At 40.0% G+C, this 17,977-nt stretch overlaps 1 protein-coding gene across 10 annotated transcripts in view; it reads right to left on the bottom strand.

Moving 5' to 3' along the window:
- The window catches only part of LOC6030793 (DNA-binding protein D-ETS-3), a 129,263-nt gene that overhangs the window by 9,851 nt on the left and 101,435 nt on the right, over positions 1-17,977 (bottom strand). For all 10 annotated transcript variants that reach the window (XR_005278289.1, XR_005278290.1, XM_038260822.1 and 7 more), the window contains 2 exons: positions 7,966-8,155; positions 254-459 (listed from right to left, as the gene is read on the bottom strand). Coding sequence is in view for 8 of the 10 variants with exons in the window: in XM_038260822.1 (XP_038116750.1) it covers positions 254-459; positions 7,966-8,155 (396 nt within the window). In the remaining 2 variants the exon portion in view is untranslated. The remainder of the gene's footprint in view (positions 1-253; positions 460-7,965; positions 8,156-17,977) is intronic.

The raw sequence follows: 17,977 nt of genomic DNA, 5'->3' as shown, positions 1-17,977 counted from the left end.
GCTAGAGCAATATTGATATCGAGAAGATCGACAGCCAGAAAGCCGACTGTTTTTTTTTTAGATGTGATGAATTCCGTTTAAAGTTTTTTATTGCCAATAGAGAGAAAAATGTCTCAAGTAAACCCTTGATTTCTTAGCAGAGTGTGAACATTTTTCTCTGAATCGGCTATTTTAAAATATGCTTCAAATTTGGAACATTTTTGCCACAGTGTTGGCATTTCCATCAATCGATAAACAGAAGTGAAATACTAACCGGAAGATGACGTCATGCTGTGGTGGGGGCTCATAAACGAGCTCAGCTTTGCCCCGTGGTGGTACGGCGACATAAACAGATCGCTCTGATACTTGTACGTGGGATCCGTCTGCGGTTGCGTTGCCGCGGCCAGTCCCTGGAAGTCGAATTTGTATGCGTAACGCTTGCCGTGCACCTTGGTCATGATATTCTTATCGTAGTAATATCTGGAAGAAGAAAAAGAAGAAGTAGAAAAAAGTTAAAGTCAAAACTCAGCAGGCGGCTAAGGCACAAGGGAAGAAAAGTGTCTCAATCAGAGTAGCCACTCTTTCACTATACATTTTCGGCCAGGTACACCGTGGACTACTACGATTGTCCTGATTTCCCGGTCGCGATAAGCTGCACGACATCGAGCTAATTTTCTTCCTTTCAAAAAAAGGGCGATTGTAGCCGCTCCGGCACGCTTGACTGGCCCCGTTCCACTCCGTTTAGGGTGGTTCCTGGTGGTGTGGTTTTCACGGCTGCCCTTTGGGAAAACTCCCTGCGGACAAGAAATAGGTTGTTGTGGTGCTGTCAACCAATCGTCACAAGATCCACGTGCTTGATGGAAAGGCAACGAAATAACAAAAAGGCCCGTTTATAGCGAGAAGGGAAAGAAGTGGTGTGACACACAAAACAAGCGAACAAGAAGTTAAAGCCGTCGGCCGGCCCTGCGACGACGCCTGGCGCATTGTCACTTGTGACGAAATGTGACATTCTGACACAAAAGTTGTGTGTTACGTGTCAGAGTGAGAATGGAGCAGGGAGAGGACATCCAGTCAACCGCGATATGTTGCAGATTGTGGTGGCGCGATAGTGGTTTGAGATTTGGCCATTGGAGATCTGTAACCGTGACGGATTGACACTGTATTGGGTTAAAGTTGAGGGAACAGTGACCCACAATCTCTGCTATAAATTTTCTCTTGACGATATATTGTTGATTAAAAAATTCCTCGATCCATCCTAGAATTTGTAGAATTTCTAAGTGTAAACACCATCAAGATATTGCAAACAACTTTGCAAATCCAGACACCCAATTTTCACACCATGTCTTTTTCAGGCCAAAATAGCGAGACAGATTTGCATACAATCCGCACATGCATCGTTATATTTCCCCAATCCTTTGCTGAGATATCTTGATGGAGCTGTCAAGAACAGCAGCTCTATTGACTCATCCTCGTTACAACGACAGTACTTTGGATAACATATCGTGGTTGTCATGCTATCGTGACACATTCCTATATATTTCTCAGGCGTGCGGTAAGTCGGCTCGACGAAAAAGATATGTGAACAATTTGATTAAATTTAATTTTAAATATTTTACTTATTTTGAGTGTTCCTAAAGTAAAAAAAAAAAACAACAATAAAGTGAACATCAAGTGCATAATTTAATCCCAGATTTATTATCTTTAATGTGAAAACAACAAAAAACAAAACAAAACAAGAAAAACTTTAACAATTCACATTTGATGTTTGTACGAATGATTTCAGCTTCTTATAGCACAAAAATCTAGATTAATTCTCTAGTAAATTACTCTATTGGCAGCCCCCTCCCGAACAACTATTGACCCACATTATCATTCAGAAATAATGCTCTTTTGATGTCAGTTTTATAGCAATTTTCACTCAATTTACTCTGATCGTTTCGAATTAGCCATTGAAAGACACAGACACAGTTTTCCCCCTTCAACCAAGGAAAATATTGCTCATCTCTTTTCAGAACCAAAAAGACCAAATTCCACAGTCCCCCGAAGAAGCAACATTTGGCTAAACCTAATAAATATCCCCGACAAGAAGGAAACCTCCCGAATCCGTAAAGCAAAGTAGGCCCAACAAAAGAAATCATCACAGTAAATCAAATTGTCTTTAACGATCACCGCCTACTGCTGCAGGAATCTGCAAGCAGCCGAGAAATCGTCGGAGGACGTTCAGCACCCAATTGGGAGGGTGTGTATTGGGAAAGTGTATCAAAACATGTGCCAGATTTGGCCGGTTTGTGGTGTCCTGCTGTGGGGTTGATTCCTCCGCAATCAGGAGTGCTGTGCGAGTGCCCCCCTGGTGTGATTCACTCTTGGTTTCTGGTGCAGTCTTTGGGTTGACAATGGCTCACGCAGCTTCTTCGGTAATAGGATTTTTATTTGGAAATAATGAGTAGGACAGACAATTATCATTTTTGATTGTTGTTGGCAAATTTGGTTACACCAGGTCTCCCTTTGAATGCGAATGCATATGTCAAGTTATGTTATAGTTAGATTTTATAGTTAGATTGTTGTTTATTTATTTATTAAATTTACAAAATTTCTGTAGTTGGCTTAAAATTTACGTTGTCGTGCTATCTTGTCACACGTCGCTTTTTGACGTACGGAGAAAACGCGTTTTAATTTTTGACCTTGAATAAAAAATATAGCACGAAAGGTAAATAATAACAAATACGTTATGTTTGGCTGACCATTCTGTATATTGTCCCGAAGTTTAGTATCAAACGCGTTCTGACCGGAAATTCAGTTGCTAGCACTTAAGCTAAGAACAAGATTGTCCGTTCGACGCAGTGGTGAACGCAGAACGCTGTGCCAGTTCGATTTTTCCAACAACTGTCAGTCGAACAATCTACAGGGGTTGCTTTGTTCAATGGTCGATGACTGGCAGGCTATGATGACAGCCGCAAAATTTTGCGTTTGCGTCCAGGTCTGACGGACAATCTTGTTCTTACCTTTACATACCGTAAACCGGGGTGACTTTGATAGTATTTCAATTTGGTTTTGGAATATTTTCCAATAGGTAAGGTTTTTCACAAGATTATTAATTTTAAAACATGTACTGGGGTAGGCTACACAAAGTCCATGCACTATTTTGGAAAAAAAGTTTTTTCAATAGTGTTTATAAAAATAGTTACGTTAAAAATTCTTGGTTTGAATCCCGGGGTTACTTTGATAGTCATAGTTTTTCTTGTTAAAATCATATTTAAAATGTTCAAACTTTATTTGTACGTTAAATGTACCATCGCTAGAGTAGCTGATATAGTTTTTAAGAAAAAAAATGTTTATAATTAGTTAACTAAGTTTAAAAGCTTTTTAACAAAATACATACAAATTTTAGTTAAGATTGTTAAAAATTCGGAATTTTGTCTGAAATTTGTTAAAACTAGTTTTTTTTAATAAAATTATCGGTTTATATTGCATTTTATACTGAATTCGAAGCACGAATCACAAGTTTTCACATTTTGTATAAAATTTGTTCTACTGAAAATGCCTATAAATCTGGAGATTTTTTGAAATTGTATTTTAAAAACACATATTATTTATTATTTATTCCCATATTGTTTTGGTTATTATTTACAAACTTATTTAATCTTCGCCTAGTAGAAAATTGTCCAAAGGCCATTTTTCATAAGAGTAGCTCATTAGACGTTTTGTTTTTCGCATCGGCAGCCAAATACAAACATTACTTGAGTAAAATTCAAGTTTTAGAAGATGCGTTGGAACATCCTCTACCACCTGGTGCCAATAACTCATTTTTGCCAAAAGTAGATATTATCCGTTTTTTCAATGGTGGGTAGTGAAGTGGTGCACACTTGTTCACAAAACTAGGTTAACTGAAATCAAGAAAAAAATGTTGTGAATTTTCAGTTCTTTAGAATCCTAATGTTTTGCTACTTACTTTTCCTGTCATTCTTGAACGACGAAATAGCCTACTTTTCTACTTGTTTTGAAAAGTAATACTTTTCAACATTTTTTGATCCAAACGGTTATTGACAAAATACATAAACATTCAGCACTCGTTGTATTCATCCAACTCGATGAACCTTGTTGGATAAATGAACGACTCATGCTGAAAAAAACCTCTTTTTGCAACTTTTCGCATAAACTACCATTTTGCAATTTCATCGTGGAACTAGGCGTCATCCATAAAGTATGTCACGCTAAAATCGGCCAAAATTAATCCCCCTCCCCCCAATGTTACACTTTGTCACGCTGGCTCTGACCCCCTCGAAAAGTACGTCACGTTATGTTGACCCCCATTATCTTGTTTTTTGTGTACAATTTTAGCATGATTTCGAATTCGAGAAAGTTTTAAATTTTTACAGGTTGCGTTAGATTTTTTTTTATTTTGTTCAATGTTGTAGTGGTAGAAATCACCACCACCGTCACAGTTTTTTGATGCATATTAAATCTATCATCAATAACTCTGTTTCTAAAAGCCTAATGTTTGATTTATGAGTAAAGTTTATCAAACATCAAACTTTTAAGCTACACACAAAAATATTTCCGAATGATACATCTTTTGCACATCATTAAACATTTAAATTCAAGTGTAATTTGATGTAAATTTGCGACAAATTATACGTTGAAACATGATTTTACGTGTGATTCAACCGTTTACGTCGAATCTCAAGTTTACATCAATTGAGTTTACATGTGATTCATTTTTTCCGTGTCGAGTAAATTCACATTTTTTTTTCTAAGTATATTTAAAGAATGAATTTTCAGTATTAATGAAATAGTTTAGCGTAACGTCATAGTCTCACGTACCCCCCGCGCCGATGTATGCAGGGACAGTGGTGGAAACCTGATCGTAAACAAGAGCGAGGTGTTGGACAGGTGGAAGCAGTACTTCAACGAGCACCTCAACGGCGATGAAGCGAACGGAGACGGCGATGGAGTCAACCTTGGAGCGCCCGCAGCTGATGAACAGTTCCCAGCACCTGATCTGGAGACGGTGAAGAGGGAGATCAGGAAGCTGAAGAACAACAGAGCTGCCGGAAAGGATCGGTTACCCGGTGAGCTCTTCAAATATGGAGGAGAGAAACTAGCGAGGGCGCTTCACTGCGTGATTTCCAAGATCTGGGAGGAGGAGAAGCTACCGGAGGAATGGATGGATGGTGTCGTGTGCCCCATCTATAAAAAGGGCGATAAGCTGGACTGCGGCAACTACCGCGGCATCACGCTTATCAACGCGGCCTACAAAATCCTCTCCCAGATCCTCTGCCGCCAGCTGTCACCCCATGCAAGGAGGTTCGTGGGGCCCTACCAAGCAGGCTTCACTAGCCCGCGCGCCACCACGGACCAAATATTTTGTCTCCGACAGATCCTCGAGAAATGTCGTGAGTACAACGTGCCCACACATCACATCTTCATCGATTTCAAGGCGGCCTATGATACAGTCGACCGCGAGCAGCTATGGCAGATTATGCACGAGAACGGGTTTCCGGATAAACTGACTCGGCTGATCAAGGCTACCTTGACGGTGTGATGTGTCACGTGCGTGTTTCGGGGACTTAGCGGAACCCTTTGATCACGCCGAGGGCTGCGGCAAGGTGATGGCTTATCCTGTGCGCTATTCAACGTCGCCCTTGAGGGCATTATTCGAAGGGCGGGCATCGAAACGAGTGGCACGATTTTGAACAGGTCCTACCAGCTGCTTGCTTTTGCCGATGACATCGACATTGTGGCAAGAAACCTGGAGACGGTGAAGGATGTCTACACCCGACTGAAGGTACAAGCAAGGCGTGTAGGACTTGGCATGAATACGACGAAGACGAAGTACATGAGAGGAAGGGGTTCGAAGGACGTCGGCCCCCCAAGTCTCACCCCTCTAACTGTGGATGGTGATGAGTTGGAGGAGGTGAGCGAGTTCGTGTACTTGGGATCGCTGGTAACCGCCGACAACGACACCAGCAAACAGATCCGGACTCGTATTTTTGCTGGGAATCGTGCTTACTTCGGATTACGGAAGACCTTCACATCGGATCGAGTGCAGCGCCGCACGAAGCTGACGATGTACAAAACACTGATTAGACCGGTAGTCCTCTATGGCCACGAAACCTGGACGTTGCGGCAGGAGGACGAACGTGCCCTTGGAGTTTTCGAACGGAAGGTGCTACGAACGATCTACGGTGGAGTGCAGGTGTCTGACGGAGTGTGGCGAAGACGCATGAACCACGAACTGCACGCGTTGCTTGAAGAACCGACCATCGCCACCCAGGCGAAGATTGGGAGGCTCAGGTGGGCCGGCCATGTCGCCCGAATGGACGAGAGCCAGCCTGTCAGACTGCTTTTTGACCGCGCTGAACCAGCTGGCGGAACAGGCAGAAAAGCAGGGAAACCGCGCGCACGGTGGGGAGATCAAGTGAATGGTGATATCCGGAAGATCTGTAACCTGGGAAATTGGAGAGTAGCAGCTCAAGATCGAGAAAGATGGAAGCGTCTTCTTGCTACAGCACGCGTACCTGGTGCGCTATGCTGATTGGTATGGTATGTATCACGTACCCCCCCCCCTCTCCCCCTTGTCACACTTTGTCACACTTGCGCCAACCGAACTCCCCCCCCCCTCCCCTAGTGCGTGACGAACTTTAAAGATGACGCCACTTTTTCAGTCATTCTCGAATGACGAAAAAGCCTACTTTTCTGTACCTAAAATATCAAAATAGATTTAACTTTTTTTCTGGCTTAATTTGCTTCTCAGAACACGAAGAAGAGAGAAATCATTATTTTGACTTGAGGAAAAAATATTTTAGAAGGAATTGAAAAAATACATCTATTTGAACTAAAACTCGAAATTTGAAATCGGAGACAAAAAGTTTTATTTGCTCTATTCAAATGAATGTTTTCATTTTGAATATTATAAAATATTGCCGAACAAGACATTTTTAAAATTATTTGTCACAGCCTGATTTTGAAGGCGAAACTAACATAAATTTATTATGATGGCAAATTTCGTTTTTCTAAATTTGCAACAAAGTTTTACTTTTTATCCGAGTCAATCCTTTGAGAGAAAGCTCCCCAAACAGCTGTCTTTCTTTTTTCGTGAAAATACTAGAAAATTTCATCAAATTACACAACATTTAGCTTGCTGCCCACGCTACCGTTGTCAGCTTCATGTTCTGTTTGAGCATTCTTTTTCCCCACCTTCTCGTTTCTTGTCACTTTTCCAAGGTGATCACACCCGGGCCCAGAATCGTGTCGATTCACGTTTCGACGGCCATCACCAATATGGTTTCGACAATTTTGGCTTGGATTTCTTTTTTTTTGCGATTTATTTGCATGCACGTCACGTGTGCTGTCTTTCGTGCCATTTGACGCGGATATTTTCGATGGGGCCGGATTCGGGGCTCCCCAACGCCATAATCGGTGGGTGCGCCGCCGATCGGATCGTCGTAGACAAAAGAGAGCTTTCCCTGAGCGCGGGAAATTGCCTCTCGAGTTTTGGATTTCGGGGAGTTGGGTGGCCGTCAATTTTCGCGATGCTCGTACGATTCGAGGAGCAGCGATTTTTTTTTCTGTTTGGTTGTGGCTGCGAGCAGGAATAGAGGCAAACGCCAAAAAACGTTGCATTTATGTTATGTTTTTTTTGTGTTGTTTCTGTTCGATAGGTAATTGGACTTTGAGAGTGGAAGATTTTTTACGCGTGATAGCCAATCATCATGACGGCAGAATGTTCCGTGTGTCGATATGTGCTCTCAATATGTCCAGTATTTTTCGATGGTGCATGAAATTGAAACTGCGGAAACAAAATATGAATGTTTCCTTGAGGATGACTATTTTGTTTCAATTCTGTATGGCTTTGAAATGTTATATAAAAGGTTTGTATTGTGTTATTCTTAAAGTAGCTAAAGTTGTGTGATTCTCAAGAGTGTGGGTATGTGGTTTTGTAAGATTACCCAACAATATTCCACCTTAACCCCTTTCTAAACTCACCTCAACGCCCGGCTCAGCTTGTCGTAGTTCATGTTCGGCTTGGACTTCCGCTCGCCCCAGCGCCGCGCCACCTCGTCCGGGTCGGTCAGCTTGAACTCACCGTTGGTGCCCTCCCACGTGATGCAGGCCGCGTTCGTCGAGTCGCTCAGCAGCTCGAGCAGAAACTGCCACAGCTGAATTTGACCGGAACCTGTTGGGCCATAGAAGAAGAGAAGAAAGCAGAAGAGGAAAGTTTTGATAAAAAAACGCGAATTTAGCACAGCACAGGAACAAGTGGTTGACAACCATAAATCTCGTCGCTCAACAAGCAGCTAAACTGGTCCCTCCTTCCAAGGAAGAACTGCCGTGCGACCCTGCTGGAGGCCAAAATTAATAGCGACAGTAATGGCACGACAATACACAAAGGGCTAATTATCATAACATCATCAATAATAACACCCCCTCGAACACACACACGTTTTTTTCTGGTTCACGCTTAAACCCTCGTAATCGAAATTTGAGGGAAGGACGCCTTATTCGCCGGGGACCATTTAAGGGGTAGCGACAGAGAGAGCAATCTCATTCTTTGGCGTCGTAAATCGGAGGGAATTACCAGGGCATTATCAGAGTATGTCAAACGTGGATTGGGACGGAACGATGACGACGAGAGTGGATTATGATTCATCATTAACGTTCAGTTGTGCGGAACGTGTCCTCTTTTTTTCGGGTGATCAAAGGAATTGTGATAAAGAAGGTCATCTTTGGTGGTTCTGGGTGTGACAGGGAAGATTGCGAAAGGGACATATTTGCTAACAATTTTGGGCACTTGATTTTTTTTTAAATTTACACGTCTGTACACCCAAAATTCGAGTCGAGAGAATCGTTCCCACAAAATTTATTGAGGGCTCAAAGCCAAAATCGAAATAATAATGCTACCAACTCACACCATCATAACAAATGTGTTTATTCGTTTGTTGATACAATAAATCTCCATAAATATCGTGATAAAAAAAATCGTAATTTAAAATTGGCAGTAAATTTAACTATTTTTTAATCAACATTACTAGAACTTCACGTTTGAAATAATACTAAAGAAATGTAATTAAAAAAGTGTTTTGGAAAAAGAAAAATATGAAAAATAATGGATTTCAGACGATTTACTAAAAACCGTGAAAATTCACTTATCATGACATAAAATTAAATTTTCCGGTTCTCCCACTTAATTACATTTTTTTAATCTGAGGAAAACTCAATACACACAGTAAAATGCATAGAATACTTTTGATGTAATTTTTAATTTTTAGTCAAATTAGAATATTTTTAAGTATTAACAAAATTAAGGCTAAAGATTAAGGGTATGCTTGAAACCTGATACTTTTTGCCTTCCTCACTGAGGTAAGGCTATAATCCTGCTCTAAAAATGAACTTCGTATAAAAACGTCGTAGACCCACCTTCATGTATACATATCGACTCAGAATCGAAAACTGAACAAATGTCTGTGTGTATGTGTGTGTGTATGTGTGTGTATGTGTGTGTGTGTATGTGTGTGTGTATGTATGTATGTGACCAACAAACTAGCTCATGTTTCTCGGCACTGGCTGAACCGATTTGACCCGAACTTGTTGCATCTGACTTGGTTTAGGGTCCCATAGATCGAGTTTTATACAGATTGAAGTTTCGATTAGTAGTTCAAAAGTTATGTATAAAAATGTGTTTTCACATATATTTGGATCTCACTTAACTGTATGTAAACTATGTCCGGGTCCATCATCCGACCCATCGTTGGTTAGGTTATCGAAAGACCTTTCCAACGAGTGCAAAACATTGAAGATCTGGCAACCCTGTCTCGAGATATGGCCAGTTAAGTGATATTGATATACTTTTTTGAAGCCGGATCTCACTTAAATGTATGTAAACTATGTCTGGGTCCATCATCGGACCCATCGTTGGTTAGGTTATCAAAATACCTTTCCAACGAGTGTAAAACATTGAAGATCTGGCAACCCTGTCTCGAGATATGGCCAATTAAGTGATATTGATGTACTTTTTTGAAGCCGAATCTCACTTAAATGCATGGTAACTATGTCCGGGTCCACCATCCGACCTATTGTTGGTTAACTTATCAAAAGACCTTTCCAATGAGTCCAAAACATTGAAGATCTGGCTACCCTGTCTCGAGATATGGCCACTTAGGTGATATTGATGTACTTTTTTGAAGCCGGATCTCACTCAAATGTATGTAAACTATGTCCGGATCCACTATCCGACCTATTGTTGGTTAGGTTATCAAAAGACCTTTCCAACGAGTCTAAAACATTGAAGATCTGGCAACCCTGTCTCGAGATATGGCCTCTTAAGTGACATTTATGTACTTTTTTGAAGCCGGATCTCACTTAAATGTATGTAAACTATGTCCGGGTCCATCATCCGACCCATCGTTGGTTAGGTTATCAAAAAACCTTTCCAACGAGCCCAAAACATTGAAGATCTGGCAACCCTGTCTCGAGATATGGCCACTTAGGTGATATCGATGTACTTTTTGGAAGCCGGATCTAAAAAATAGATGAAACTTGTGTACAGCCATTGTTGTGAGGAAGGCTCCAACCACATAGGTGGATTAAGTTAGTTTTTTTAAATAACTTCATGGATATTTTGACATTTCTTTTCATAAAACCACACCTGGAGTATTAAGCTGATCTGTTTTGGAAATAGTCTACGGATCGTTTTGCATGCAAAAAAGGCCAATGGCTGAAATTTCAGCTAAATATATGCACGGGAACCCATTGACCTTGGGGTTTTAAGATTTGGACCTAGTATGAAAATTGATATTTTTTTTTATTTTGTGTGGTAAATTCTTAATCGATGTTACGTCATGATTCGAAATCCGGACACTTAGTAGCATATCATTTTCGTTATAGCTGACAAGAAATCATGTAATAAGTTGGAAATGAAGAAATATCATCGGGATGTAGTATTAACAGTCAGTTTTAAGAGAATGCATGCAAAATATGTCTTTTCTAACAATTTTTCATCAGAATTCGAAAATTGAAATGACTTGTTGTGCTTCGAATCCCGGATACTGATAAAAGCTGATTCGAAATCCGGACTTTTTTGCTTCGAATTCCGGACACTCGATTTTGCTAATGAATCGCACAAATTTGGACTGAAATGTAAGTGAATGGCATTCTTAAGGTCTCAAATAAGCTGTTAACATCGAAACAATCGATATTTTATATAAAAATTTGCTAGAATTTAAGGAAATCAAAACCATAAATTTCTGCTTTGCCTTCCCGGTGCTTCGGAAGCCTATGAAATATTTCAGGTGAAATGTTTCGCAGTTTTGGTAATCTTATAATATTCTTTTTAATTGTTTTGACATTAACTACAGCATTCAAACAAACTTTAAATGAAAGTTGATGTTAGAATTCATCAAATAACACAGTTTTGATATTCATAGTGCGAACTTATATCCAAATAATTGATAAAACAAGATGAGGTGCCCGGGTTTTGAAGCGTCCGGGAATTCGAGTCATGACGTTAGGCACCTGAAAACATATCTCTGAGGGAAATTTCAGCGAAATTATGTAGATTTGGAGATTTTTAGAACAAAATGACGATTTTTGCTAATTTCGACAGGAAATTACTTTTTTTTTATTTAAAAAAGTGCAATTTTGTTCTAAAAATCACCAGATCTGCTCTGATTTTGGTGACGTTTTCCTATGCTTTGACTCCAAAGACGCTTACCTAAATAAAAAATTGAACACCCGAAATAAGTGTTTATGGATTTCATACCAGGTCAAAAACTTAAAACCCCTTGGCTGATGGGTTCAAGAACGATTCATGAAACTTTTTGCAAAACGGATAACGCTACTAAAGCACGTTCCTATTTTAAGTATTAAAACAGTAAGTGATACTAAATATCAAAACAGTTATTAAAAGTACGTTGGTCCGTTACCAGTAATCAAAAGCTGGCTTGTTTTTAATATTGAAACAATTTCTATTAATAAATTCAGAAAATTTCAGGCTCACAGGGTTGGATTCAGGCCGCTTCTCTGGTAACTCTGGATTTTCAAATTATTTACAATTCCTGGTTCCCAAAAACACGGTGGACAGTTGCCCATACAAAGAATAACAATCGATACCCCACCTTTCATCCCTTATAAGTGTTTACGTGGTTTGTGGATGATCCCTCATCAAAAATTTGCATAAAACTTTAGAAGTACCGTCAGTGGGGGTGACATTGGGTCTGGGGAGTGAGATTGGGTCAAAGTGATTTTTTACGGATTTTGCCTTTTTTCAGATTTTTCTCAATGAAACTGAATTCTGTTAAAAGGGTTGTGTAGGGGACATCTTAAGATGACTTCGCTGAAAAAAATCTCGTTCTTAGAACAAATCCTGTTATTTTGGCAACTGTCTAAAGTTAAGGCTTTCTAATATTTTTCTGGAATTGCTCGAAAACTACCCAAATGTTAGAAAATCTCCACTTCAAACATTGTAGCATGTCAATACGATTCCCTCGAACTAGAAACACTGTTGGATGACTTGTTTTTACCATATCGTTGTATTTGAGCAGCATTTTAGTTTCATTTGACCCAATGTCACCCCCATTGTCATTTTGGGAAAATATTTGTAAACTATCTAAGAACAAATCGACGTTGAAAGATTTTCGATGTTATTTAAATTGTTTTTGTTATAAAGAAATTACGAGAGGTGTATCGTTTTTTGACCCATAGTCAACCCCACTGACGGTATTTTCAAAGTTGTACCGAGATTTTATTTAATGGTTTAATAAAATTTTGATTTTTGCTTTTCGAAAATAAATGTATGTTAGACAGAAAAAAAATCAGATGTATTTTTTTATTGACGAACATTTGTTTATGAATCGGCCGAAAGGTCAAAAGACTTGTCCCGAAGATGCCATCGCGCTAATTACCGTCCGGCTTCAAACAGCAGTTATTTCAAAAATGTTGTGCAACGAAAACCACGGCTTGCACGCGCCCAGAAGGTCCACCCAGGCGAGGCGTCAAACCGCAAAGGTCGTGACAGAGGCGCACTATATCACCGTTTGCCCTGGTGACGGCGACTCCAAGGATCGTGGCGAGCGAAAAAAAAAGAAAATTCCGGAAAACGCACCACACCACGAGGAAGAAAGAGTGGCAGGTTGACTGAATGGAGAGAGAAAAACGTTAGCTGCCCGAAGAGAAAAAAACTACGAAATCATGTTTTGTTGTATTTATTAATATTTATGAATGGAAAAGAGCAAGAAATATAAAGCGTTTAATTAAATTTCCGGCGACCGAACGACAGCCGCGCCACCGCGGCCATGCAAATGGCCAGGACGGCGATGGGGACACCTCTGCCCCAAGGGGGGTTCACTCTCTCTCACACACACATAAATAAAGTACAGTGGAAAAAATATGAAACAAAAAAAAGTCATTCGTGAAAAGCTTTTGCCGGGCTGGTAATTAGCACTGTTGGCACTTGTGAATGGCGCTCGTGCGGTTGACTGTGTTTGGGTTTTGAAGTTGAAAGAGAAAGAGAGAAAAATTCCAGCAACATGCCAGAAGCAACAACAAAACAGCAAAAAAATGAAAAAAAATGCAAAAAAACTCATAATACATGAGCGAAGCTGGCGAAAACGGAAATAAGACTTTTCATTACTAATTAAAAGTATTAATTATAGAATCTCATTAAGATAGAGGTCGCACTCTGGCTTCCGATGAGCCGCTGTGAGAGGGTACTTTCGTAGATAAAGCCGGTGGAATCTCAACATGGCCAATCCGCGAGCGCTTGAAGCCACTTCCGGTAGGCTAATCATCCCAAGAATCATGAACTAACTGTAAAAAAAAGTTGTTTTCGTGGGCAAATATTTAAATATTTTAGTAAAGCCAAATCTTGAGATAGCTAATACTCCTTCACTAATTTATTCATGAACAGGTTTCACTCAATTTGAAGTGTTCGCGTTCCGTGACGAAACAGGTGTCGTGTGTGTGTTTGTGAGCACGTGATCGTAAATATAGGAGATCACGCGGAAACTAAGGTTACAGGTGCTATGGTGTCCCGGGGGTTAAGCTCTACCGGAAGCAAAACAATATAGCTCCATTTGGAAGTAAAAATAAAGCACCCTTTCGTCGTCGCCGTAGTCGTCGTCCACTAGTAATGTATTATAATTTTCTGATTATGTGATTTGCATTAACTAGCAGTCCGAGCAGGCCGTGTAGTTGTAACACGGTGCAAGTGAGTTAATGTGTAGAATGAGGGTTATTTTTTTCTCGAAAAGTGGCCGTAAGTAAGCCACCCCTGAAAACGGAACAAACCGAAGGGGTAGATGATGATTTGTTATTAGTTTCGAGGTTTCCGCGTAGTAATGCAAATTTTACACCTGGTTCTACGTGCTTAAAGGGAATAAGGATATATCAGACGTTGATGCCTTAGCGCTTTTTTTAAAAAAAAAACTTTCTGGAATTTTAAATAGTAAGTACAAGAGAGCACAGAGGCATCGATTTGTCAAACATTGGTTTCTCACTGAGGAAAGGCTATAAAATCACTCAAAAATGAACTTCCTTGTTTGACCTCCTAGACCCACCTTCACGTATACATAACGACTCTAATATAATCTAACCCTAGCGCAGCCAGTCTTTCGAGGGCATCCTGGAAAATGCCTTAGGTTGATTAACGCCTAGCATCCTCTTGTCATTATTAACAATTGCAGTGGCTTTGAAACAAACGAGCATGAGCATGAGCATGGGCATGGTTGACTGCCAATGAGCTGCTACTCCGTTATTGACAGCCCAAGTAACATTTTTTTCCAGGAGTTCTACAAGAGCTCTTCAAGATAGCTACAGCATAGCAGTTTGGACCGCGGTAGGATAAAATTCTCTTTAAAACTTCTTCAGGAGTTTGGAAGAGTACTTGAAGAGAGTTTTATCCTACCGCGGTCCAAACTGCTATGCTGAAGCTATCTTGAAGAGCTCTTGTAGAACTCCTGGAAAAATGTTACTTGGGAGATCAGCTGAAGTTAAACAATGAATAAAAAATGATCAGTCCCCAACCATCCGTTCACTGTTTAACCTCTGAAGATCTCTACTTTATTAGTCAATACCGGCGCCCTTCCAAGAAGCCTGCAGTTCAACGAAAGGGAGGAATGTTAGTCCGATAGTTGATGTTGTAGACTCATCAAGCACATAGTTTTTCGCTATATACTTGTTGATACCGCTTGAGACCGTTGAATCCACAGCATCTCCTTCAAGCATCACGTGATTAGTTTTTTTTTGGGTTAGTAGGATAAGGTATTGGCTTTTCGATGCCTCCCGAGCTACGACGCTATGGGGAGGACTTTCAAATATGGTCAAAATTTTTCATTTTCATATCTTTTATTTATCTATGCATTTTTCTAGCTCTACAACCTCCCAAATTTTTATCTAGATTCATAATATGGTTCTGGAGTTAGAGCCGTTTGATTAACCTACCATAACAAAAAAAATCCTAAAAAAAGGTAAAAGCCCACCCGGTGACTTTCGCCAACATTTTTTTCGTTTCAAATTTTATCCGAAATTTCTTCCTACATTCATAGTACAGACCATGAGTGAGCATCTGAAACAAATTTGACATCGATCGGCAATCCCGAACAATTTTTAGAACGATTTACTTTTTGCCTTTCTTACTAAAGAAAGGTATAGGTTTTACTTTATGGCTGGACGTCATTTTCATCTTCGTAAATAAGACGATACAGCATTGATATTAATCGGAAAAATTGCCAAAAATTCACACTGCATTGATTTTCGACGCTTCGTCGCCAAGTCGCCAAGTTGTCAAGTTGAGCTTCGAATACTGGCGCGAGAATGCTGGCGCATATATGTTTTAGCTCGACTTATACTCGTTCGTAGTAGCTTGTCTACCGATGTTTCCTTCAACATGTAAGATATCGTAGCTTTTCGGTTTCTTTTGCTTTGTCCGTTTTTGCATAACTGTCCAATGTTTATGCAAAAACTTTTGTAACGTAGGACATTCATCCGGGTACAAACAATTTGTTTCCCGTGTGCTCCTAAAAACGCCTTTAAGTAGGCTTCATTTTGTCGTGATTTCGTAAGTTTATTTAACAGAGTTCATTGGATTCCAATAGGAGCTTTCGAAGCTTCTAAGCTTTATATCGTTTTCAATGCTCGCGACGCCAATGGATATCTACCTAAGATAGAGAGCCTGGAGCTTATTATAGAACGGACATCTCAAACCAAAAGTGCCAATCGAAGCACGAGAACTGTCAAACGGAGGTACCAATCGAGCATAGGACAAAGGATTAATAAGCTTCAGGCTCTCTAACCTAACGTATTGCGATTGAGTGTGTAGTGGTGCGGTTGTAAAAATAGCTATCTCTGACTCTCTCACTTTCGTAGATGCTGAATGGCAGCTTGCCCACTGTGCGGTTAACTCCGTTTTGCTTTGCGCCTGCTTTGTTCGGTTTTTGGGCTCGTACCAAAACTAGAAAACCAAAACCGCGGTGTGCGTCGTCACTGGCGCATGGGAAGCTTGCCATGCTTGCGTTTGTCATAAACGCTTGTTTGATTAAACATTTGTACGATTAAAAATATTCTATTTGTGAAAATTGCGTTTTCAATTTCTTTTAGAAAACACATCATTAATAAAACCTTGCTTTCATCATAAGATTTTTTGTATCAAGTCGATGTTATGAATTGAAAAAAGTTATATTCTTTAGTAAGAAAGGCTATATCTCACTCCTGGTGGGATTAAATCGGGTTTTGGAAATCAATTCTTAGTGCCAAAGAGTGATTTTAAATATCACCAAAACAAATGTTTCCATGGATCATTTTTTTCAGTATAGTACAGTCTATATTAAATCATCAAGACTTTAAATCGATCCAAAAATTTCTTCAAAAGATACAGATTTTTTAATTAAAATATGCTAAATTTGTATGAAAAATGATATGTACAGAATAAATAATTATCCAAAATAGACATACGAAGGCACCCACAAAGTTTCAACCAGATTAGTGCGTTCTGTGAGAACTGATGATTGCAAAACAACTGGGCTGGGATAAAATTAATTTCAATACACATTTTTTTCATTCAAATTTTGAAACAATGACATGTAATTTTGATTCTATAGTTTTGGTTGTGGCGATTTAGCAAAAAATGCAAGATTAATCGTTTTTTATTGTGACAAAACATTAGAAAAAAACAGATTTTTTTTGTTGGTAAAGTTTGGAATAGTATACCAGAAATGTTACCATTATAATTGTTTTTAAACTAAATAATAATTATTCTACAGTCTTAAAATAGAACGTAGAAAAGTATCTCCGAATCATTTTCAAACGCCGAAGGCAATCCTCAAATCACGTAATGGAAAACACGTGGAAGACAGTTCCTAGCCAGAATTTATGTCCCGGTCGCATGTCGGTCAACAATAATTCTCGGAAATCGCTCGACCAACAGCGTGAACTATCAAGAAGCGTTGTTCCTTTCCACCACCCCGAACCGTACCATATCGAACACGAAAAACAGCTTTTCTCCACCTACAACAACTACTCAGCACAAGAAGGAGACTCCTGGGCTCGGAGGTTGGAACGAAAGTGAACGTGTTTGGCTGTGTTTTGTGGTCGGTGGGCCGTAGATCTTATCTTGTACCTGGCAAAGCTCTCTTTACCGGGGGTCGTTATTTCTATTTCTGTTTGATAATAAAGAAATAAAAATAAAAATAGTGCACGAAAGGAAAATTGGCGCCGAGTCCAGCTCACCTCAGGGAAGCCCAGAAAAGCACTCGTTTCCTTTGGTGTTCGTTTTTATCGTTTCATTTGCGGTGGGGATTTCGAGAACTTCTACACTACAACTCTCTGCTGTTGCTTCTTGGGCGGCACACACAGTCCCACGAGGAGGCACTATTCACTCTTCATGTCGAGATCGGAAGTCCTGTAGAACGTGATTTGACCCAAGCTGGTTGGTGGGTGGTACGCGAAGGACCTTCAACAAGTTGAGTGGGGGTGGGTGGAGGGAGGGGGAAGGAAAACGGAAAGGAAA

The sequence above is a fragment of the Culex quinquefasciatus genome, chromosome 3, assembly GCF_015732765.1.
Source record: "Culex quinquefasciatus strain JHB chromosome 3, VPISU_Cqui_1.0_pri_paternal, whole genome shotgun sequence".
Classification (NCBI taxonomy): domain Eukaryota; kingdom Metazoa; phylum Arthropoda; class Insecta; order Diptera; family Culicidae; genus Culex; species Culex quinquefasciatus.
The sequence above is the reverse complement of the archived record's forward strand: the minus strand, read 5'-3'. Positions and strand labels throughout refer to the sequence as shown.